The 8,219-nt window shown below is 44.6% G+C and overlaps 1 protein-coding gene across 2 annotated transcripts; it reads left to right on the top strand.

The window, feature by feature from the left end:
* The first annotated feature begins 1,325 nt into the window (after positions 1–1,325).
* LOC116378061 (disheveled-associated activator of morphogenesis 2-like) lies at positions 1,326–7,611 on the top strand. 2 transcript variants are annotated; one of them, XM_031839863.1, is made up of 5 exons: positions 1,326–1,515; positions 2,022–2,190; positions 2,842–2,949; positions 3,248–3,308; positions 3,670–7,611. In XM_031839863.1, the coding sequence occupies exons 2-5, from the start codon at positions 2,105–2,107 to the stop codon at positions 3,883–3,885; spliced, it is 471 nt and encodes a 156-aa protein (XP_031695723.1). In that variant the 5' UTR covers positions 1,326–1,515; positions 2,022–2,104; the 3' UTR covers positions 3,886–7,611. The 2 variants fall into 2 exon arrangements, with proteins under 2 accessions (XP_031695723.1, XP_031695722.1); XM_031839862.1 differs by having other exon boundaries at positions 1,326–2,190.
* Positions 7,612–8,219: the final 608 nt, after the last annotated feature.

Genomic DNA, 8,219 nt, shown 5'->3' with positions numbered 1-8,219 from the left:
CACTCCGTCCCCACCTGGAGGGAGCAATCCACCGGTTTCCGGCAGAGAACCATGGTCTCAGATTTGGAGGTGCTAACTCTCATCCCCGCCGCTTCACACTCGGCTGCAAACCGCCCCAGTGAATGCTGGAGGTCACGATCCGAGGAGGCTAACAGGACCACATCATCTGCAAATAGCAGAGAGGCGATCCCGAGACCCCAGAAACTGACGTTCTCCGTCCCCAGGCTGCGCCTAGATATCCTGTCCATGAAAATCACGAACAGGACCGCTGACAAAGGGCAGCCCTGGCGGAGGCCAACACCCACCGGGAACGTGTCTGACTTATTGCCGAGAATGCGGACACAGCTCCGACTGCAGTCGTACAGAGACCGGATCGCCCGTTGTAACGGGTCCGGCACCCCATACTCCCGCAGCACCCCCCACAAGACCCCCCGAGGGACCCGGTCGAAAGCCTTCTCCAAGTCCACAAAGCACATGTAGACTGGTTGGGCAAACTCCCAGAACCCCTCCAGTAGTCTTGCGAGGGTAAAGAGCTGGTCCACTGTTCCACGGCCGGGACGGAATCCGCACTGCTCCTCTTGAATCTGAGGTTCGACAAGCGGTCGGAGCCTCCTTTCCAGCACCCTGGCATAAGCCTTCCCCGGGAGGCTGAGTAGTATGATACCCCGGTAATTCGAGCACACTCTCCGGTCCCCCTTTTTGAAGATGGGAACCACCACCCCGGTCTGCCATTCCATGGGCACTGATCCCGACCCCCATGCGACATTGAAGAGGCGTGTCAGCCAGGACAGCCCAACCATGTCCAGCGCCTTCAGCATCTCAGGGCGGATCTCATCCACCCCGGCGCCTTGCCACCAAGGAGCTTTTTGACTACCTCAGCGACCTCTGCCAGGGATACTAGTACTTCTACTACTTCTTCTAAATACTAATACTTCTACTACTAATAATACTTCTACTACAACTATAACTTCTACTACTACTATTACAAATATCACTACTGCTACAACTACTACTTATTCTAATGCTAGTAATACTTCTACTACTTCTACTACTTCTACTACTTCTACTACAACTTCTACTACTATTACAAATATCACTACTGCTACCACTTACTCTAATGCTACTAATACTTCTACTACAACTTCTACTACTACTACTACTACAAATATCACCACTGATGACATTTTTTAAGCCACAGAAACCATTCGAATATCAAAATGTTCAGCTCTTTCAGGAGATGGGTGAAACGACTTTTCATATTTGTAATCTTTAAACTTTTTGCAATTTTTTTTAAATTGGATGTCTATTTTCAGCAATGTTTTTTCAATTAATTTCAACTTTCAGCATTCCAACGCATTTTCAGCAGGAAATGCATTTTCTAGTTATTCATGTTACTTTCTTATATACTCTAGATGAGACTGCATTTCCCCGGACCACCCAGCACATTCAATCGAAGCATTTCATGAGACAAGTGCAGTTGGCTCGCCAGACCTTCCTGCACCCCTTCAGAACCCTGTGAGCAGAGCCAGAGGAATGGTTCCCATGCTGAAAGAAAACTAACGATAACAACATGGGTTCTGTTAATGGTTTTCACATTCACACCGAGGTTTTCCTCTGTGGAGAGGGGGAACCACCTGCACTTAGACAGACAAGTCTGTTCTCCCCCCGCCCCCCCCTGTTGTTTTATGGATGGATGGAGAGACGTGATGGGTTTCTCCACTGAGCTGCCCGGTTGTTTTGGTTTTGGTTGTATTGATCAATCATTAAGAAGGATTTTAGAAATGAAGGAAGGGATTGAGAGCCTTTGGGGCACGCACGGTTGAGACTTCCATTTCCATGTGTGTGCATGGGGGGTGCTGAGTGGAGAAACAGAATGGAAAGGGGGGAGTGGAAAAAGGCCAGTTCATTATATAATATAAAAGGTTAAATGATGCACTAAGCAAAGTGCACACACATCAATCACCAACTATATGATCTCTCCAGCTGCTTCTCTCTCTCTCTCTTTCCGTTTTTCCCTCCAGCCATCCTGAACGCGTCCAAGGAGGTGGTCCAGAGCAAGAGGCTGACTCAGATCCTGGAGGTGGTGCTGGCCTTCGGCAACTTCATGAACAAGGGCCAGAGAGGCAACGCCTACGGCTTCAAGGTCTCCAGCCTCAACAAGATCGCTGACACCAAGTCCAGCATAGACAGGTGGGCCATGGGGGGCTGTGGTTACTTGCTTTTTCCGGATGTCTGTCGTGAAAAGATGTTCACACATTTGCTCGGAATACTTGTAAATGTGCTCCTTAGGGTCTCAGATTTGGCCTCAAATTTAGATTTCTAGACTGCTAGTAACTAACGCAACACGATTTTCCTTGACTTCAAATTGTCAAAATACACACAAATTAGACCGTTAGCTGCTAGCCATCGACTCCGCTGTCGCCATGTTGAGAACTTTGTGGAGGCAATCCCTCAATCATAGACATTCTATGAATTTCTAATTTAGCACCTTTTAAAACTTTTGAAATGTCCCTTGGTCTTCTCAATCAATGTGGATATACGTACATAGCTCCTTTGTTCTGGATTGTTTATAGCACCACCACCATGCCATATGACTGTATTTCTAAACAACTTGCTTTCCTGAAAATAGCAATATCTGGAATTCCTGGTGAAGGTCATAAGCCTGCAAATTAAGTAATGATAAAGTGTTAAAACTGAGCAAAAACAGCCTTGGATTTAAGGAGTAGAATAAAAAATAATATTTTAATTCAAGATGATCTTTCAATAAGCAATTCTACAAGAAGAGGTGTTTACAAGGTCACTGTTGTTGAAATGCTCTTGTCTGGACCTGCGATTCAACAGGAACATCACCATGTTGCACTACCTGATCATGATCGTTGAGAAGAACTACAATGACACGCTGCACATCCAGGACGACTTCAGCAGTGTACCAGAGGCCGCCAAAGTCAAGTGAGTGCACGACTGTTGTTCACCATAGCTATGTATCGTTTGTTATGATGCTTATTAAGCCCTGAGTGCATGAGCTTTAAAGCATCGCAATGAATACTCAATCAAAACAATATGCTATATATACTGTATACTGCAGGATGGGATCTCTAATATTAAGTTATTTTCTAATTCCTGCTTTTTTTCCACATTTGAAAATGTAAATCAGGACGCAAGTTTGTACCCCAAAACTTGTAGGGAAGTGCAGTACAAGACAAGTGACTGCCTCCATATCTGTTTTTATTTTTCTGTCTTTCACCAGTTTGTCGGAGTTGGAAAAAGAGGTGCACAATATCAAAAGTGGACTGAAGGCTCTAGAAGCGGTGAGTCGTTATGCGTTTGTGTTACGTTCCCTCCCATCGGTTCTTCTCCCATCTGTAATCATGTTTTTGAAGCAGAGCAGAGATGGACGGCGGGGCGAGGTGTTTTAAATGTCCCACACTGACATTGAGCAACACATTTTACATTCGCAGCCACACACAGAAACAAGGACATACACATATTACACTTCACAGAGATCGACTAGCTGTAGCTGAGGAACCTTAAAATCATAGCTACTGAGCGGACACTCTTAACTTGACTCCACTATCTGTCTCTCTGTCTTTCTCCTTCTTCTTTAAGTATACAAAGCACATAAACAACCCTTCATTTTACCACTTTTCATTCTTTTTCCTCGCGCTCCAGGAGTTGCATTACCAGCAGAGCCGGACGCGGGAACGTGGGGACAAGTTTGTGGCCGTGATCGGCGACTTCATCACCGTGGCCGGCTTCAGCTTCTCCGAGCTGGAGGACCAGCTGAGTGAGGCCAAGGACAAGGTAGAGAACTGCAAAACTGCTCCGTTATACAGCGAGTTGTGTATGTGTGAGACTAAGTTCATATGTCCATGTGGGTGGCTCTAATGCACCCTGTGCTAGTAGTCCTCACTGTTAACATTCATGATGGACAGCCTGAAGAGGAGGGAGGAAGACAGAGACAGAATACTGAAGGGAGAAACCATTAAACCTCTGCCCGTACCCCTTAGTCTAGCGTGATGGTTTCAGCAGCTCTGGGGAAACCCAGCATTGACAAGATTCCCCTCTCTTTCTTTGTGTTCGTCTCTTTGAGTTGGTGTAATCCACACTCCCCTTCTTCCTACTACTTTTGAACCTTACTGGCTCATGCATTGATGAATGGTTGGAAGTTTGCAAGCTGAAATCATCAGCGGGACTGTGGGAGTCCCAAAGTTAGACGGTGTCGAAAAGATTTATGTGACCGTGTTATTTAATGCGCAGACCTTTTGGCGCTCCGTTGCACGTTTAGCATCCAGATGCTGACACATTAGAAGCTTTAAATCTTTTGTCTTCCACATATCACATTCTACTTTATTATGAGGCCCATCCTTGTTGCTAAAATGCCCAGATTACTTAAATTCACCAAAAGGATCAACAGATTTTGAGATGGACAGATAGGAAGACAGGAGGAAGGGCCCTCAGGTTTCATATAGAGCCTCCCCTCTGCTTAATTATTTGTTCAAGGAGGAGGTCGGTAAAAAGGGAAAACGGGCCAGTTGGGACGTCATGGGAACAGAACGGGAGGAGCAGGGCACCGGTTACTGCTGTGAAACAAAAGAACCTGTGTTCACCGGCCCAGACTCTAAACGTGTGTGTGTGTGTGTGTGTGTGTGTGTGTGTGTGTGTGTGTGTACGCGCGCCTGTGCCTCTGTGTGCGTGGTTGGTATGTGGGGAGTCTGACGCAGCAACTCGGTGCTTGTCAAGGTTGTCTGACGCTCCATGAGGGTTTCCAGTGGAATACAAATATGGAAGTGTGGGTGTGCGCGCGGCGTTTCGGTCTAAAGTAGGTGGAGGAGAATGACTAAACAGAGCAGGCAGTCCAGTGAGGCTCATAAATCTCCATGGCAACAAATGTGTGTGTGTGTGTGTCTGCGAGAGACCCACACACACCCTTGCCAGACACTACTACATACATTACAAAGGATTACAGTTGTCCGAGGTCATGTGGGTTATTGGGACAGAGGTTTCCAGAGGACAGGAGGGATTTTTCTCTTACCCAGAGAGGTCGGTCGGGTTTATCCTTCACGACACACCCACACGTCAACATGTTCTCAGACAATACAAGATCTATCTCTATCCAATAGCAAAACAGCTCAGTTTCCAAGCCATTCATTCCACTGCTGTTGGCGGGGGAAATATAGATGTGATATAAATATCTTACCTACAGGTGGCGGTGGACACGAGGTACAGACAGGTGTACCGGCACAGGAGCAGAGCTGGGGCGGCAGCAGAACGCTCTTGCCAGCCATGGGTTAGTTTGTGTTATAGTGTGACTTTGGGTAGTTTGGGTTCACCAAAGTCACACAATGACACAAAGAAACCAACCAACCGATCGAGGCAGCGGTAGACCAGTATCCCCCGTGAACTGTGAGGCAAAATGACTGTCGGAAACATCTGTCTCACGACAAGATAAAGTGAAAGTATTCTTAATATAGCGTACATTTAAAACCCCATTCCCTCACCTCGTTTAGAATGGTTGTGAAAGTCGTGTGGATGGATGAAAGCAGATTGGGTTACATTTGCATCATGTATCTTCTTTTGCCAACATTAGATTATTACACACCTAATAGCCATCTTTAGCATTAAAAGTTAGCTAGGGCATTCGCCAACTATAGTTGACTGACATGTGAGAGCGTGTTGCTGAGATAGAGAAAGATCTCCAACAAAGTTTAGTCTATCTAAAAACAATTTTAGTGTCAGAATGTTTGGAATATATGTGGCTTTTGAAAATGGGTCCAATATACAAGATCTATCTCTTTGGTGACTATGGAGCGAAAGAATCGGTCATAACCTGTGTTCACTTCTTCCATTGGAGTTAATAGAATCAGGACATGCCGCTAGTCTCCCTAAAGGGGCGTGGCAGTGGTGAAACCCACGTGACACAGATACAGGAAACTGACATAATGTTTACCATGCTCACCAAACAGTTTCCACAGATATTTGATCATAAAGCAAAGTATTGCACAAGTTCAAATTCTGACCTGATGATGGCACCAGAGGAAAAGGCGAGACACCACTGAGCTCATAACCTCCCATCCTGTGGAGGACATGACAACGAGATTTAAAAAGCAATCCATCCAATAGTTGTCAACAATAAATGTCAACCTGAAAATGAGAATGGTTGGCTCTGGAGAGGAGCTTGTGGAAGTATTAAGTATATGCCAAAAACATGCCACTATGGCCTTTTAAAAGTCTGCAGCTTCTCACTCCAACAGCATCTGGTTTTAAATCATGTGACCAACAAATGGGGTGTGTTTCTTCCATGCTGTGGGCAATGAATAGATGAAACACAACTGATCCTTTTTATGCACATTATGTACCAATTTCCTTCAACTTATTTCCCACTTTCCCTCTTTCATTGAACCCACCAGCTGCTTATCCAAGTACTTTAACTATGACACCATCACGCTACTATTTTCCTCCTTCACTTAATAAGCTGGTACAGACTGGCAACAGGGGGGGGGGGGTCAAGACCACACTGATTTTCCTCGGACTCCCCTGTCTTCCCGTACAAGTTCTTTGTGTTGGATAGAAACATTTCATAGATGCAGTTGAGTTAGTTAGGTTTCCCTTGAGTGCATTTTAATAGCAAGTTCCCACGCAGAGCAGTCACAATACCTCTGTATAACTGGCAGGAGTTAAGCCGTGGTTATGGAGAAGGTGCCAAGCAAGACCAAATCCATGATGTGTTAACCAAAGCCAGTCTGAAACAGCCTATAAACATTTTTTGATTTTAAACAACTTTAAATCACAGTGCTGGACAATGTCTCAGTAAACCTCCATGATAAACAAATATAGACACAAATCTGAACACAAACAGCAGGGACGCAGTGAATGCTCTACCAAGAATACAAAGAGATATTTAGCCACTCACATGGCGCAACAGTGTGTGTGTGACGAGATAAACGTGTGAATTCATATTCTCCGTGTGTGTGTGTGTGTGTGTGTGTGTGTTTGCTCATTTAGAACAGACCCGAGGGGATGAGAGGAAACAGATTTGACCAGACACATAAGGACTGGTCAAATCCTTATGTGTAATCTGGTCAAACACATTTGACCAGATTACAGGAAGGAGCGAGATGATGGTGGGGGTTGTCACAGCGACCAGCCCATAATGACAGGATGATTTTGCATCCTCAGAAAAGAGCAAGCCCAAACTCCTTCATATCACAACACTACAAACCACATACAGTACACTCGCCTCCTACAAACTGGAAGGATATGATGCTTTCAGTCCCTTTACTCTGACGTTGGATAAGAAGAGACTGCTGCTGTCCAACTGGAAGACTGCTATGTTTTGAGATTGCACATGATTTGGGGCCGTGTGCCAGCCCAGTTATTACCAGGCAGGAACCTCCATGTCTGAAAAGAGAAGCCAAAGAGGAAGTGCAAATTTTCCTCATTTGCGAGTTGAAATTTTTTGTTGAATCAGAAACTATGGAGGAAAAAATATTGTAGCTGTAGATGGGGACCCAGAACTCTACAATACCTGATAATAGTAGAGACCGGACAAAACTATGTGTGTAAATGTATGTACAAACAATTATATATTTAAAATGTATTATATAAAAATAATATTTACTCCTGGATGACGTTATTTTGAGTGTTGATGGAGCTGCTACAATGTTAGCTTAGAATAGCACCGATCGATCCGAGCTCCATTGAGAAAACAAGTATTTTAAAAGTTATTTGCTTGTTGTCCTCCGGAGAGAACTAACAAAACATTAATTCAGACTTATGTATTATGTAGTTATTTCGGCATCCCTTTTTGTCCGTTTATTGCATTAAATCACAGCAAAATCAGTTTGTTTTGTGTTCATACAGCTGTAGTAAACAGCCGACGTGTGGCGAATACAACTCGATGAAATCCACAGATCACCTCCAGATGATGTTATGAACCCAGACAAGAAGGCGTTTAGTTTCCCGGGATATCTGGGACTTCCTCAACAAGTACTAAGCAGAAATAGAGGTTATTCCTTCCATGACCGTTATCCGGTCCGTTTGTGCGTACATGAATAAAATATCTCAGGAACGCTGCGAGGGGATTTTCCTCCAATTTGGGTAAAACATCCACCTGGACTCAAGGATGAACTGATTTAGAATTTGGTGGTCAAAATACGTTTATGACCACAAGTCAAGTATTCATACGCTAATTATGATATTTTCACACGATTGTTTAATAG

This window comes from Anarrhichthys ocellatus, unplaced genomic scaffold (assembly GCF_004355925.1).
Source record: "Anarrhichthys ocellatus isolate YVR2014 unplaced genomic scaffold, GSC_Weel_1.0 scaffold2022, whole genome shotgun sequence".
Lineage (NCBI taxonomy): Eukaryota > Metazoa > Chordata > Actinopteri > Perciformes > Anarhichadidae > Anarrhichthys > Anarrhichthys ocellatus.
The sequence above is the reverse complement of the archived record's forward strand: the minus strand, read 5'-3'. Positions and strand labels throughout refer to the sequence as shown.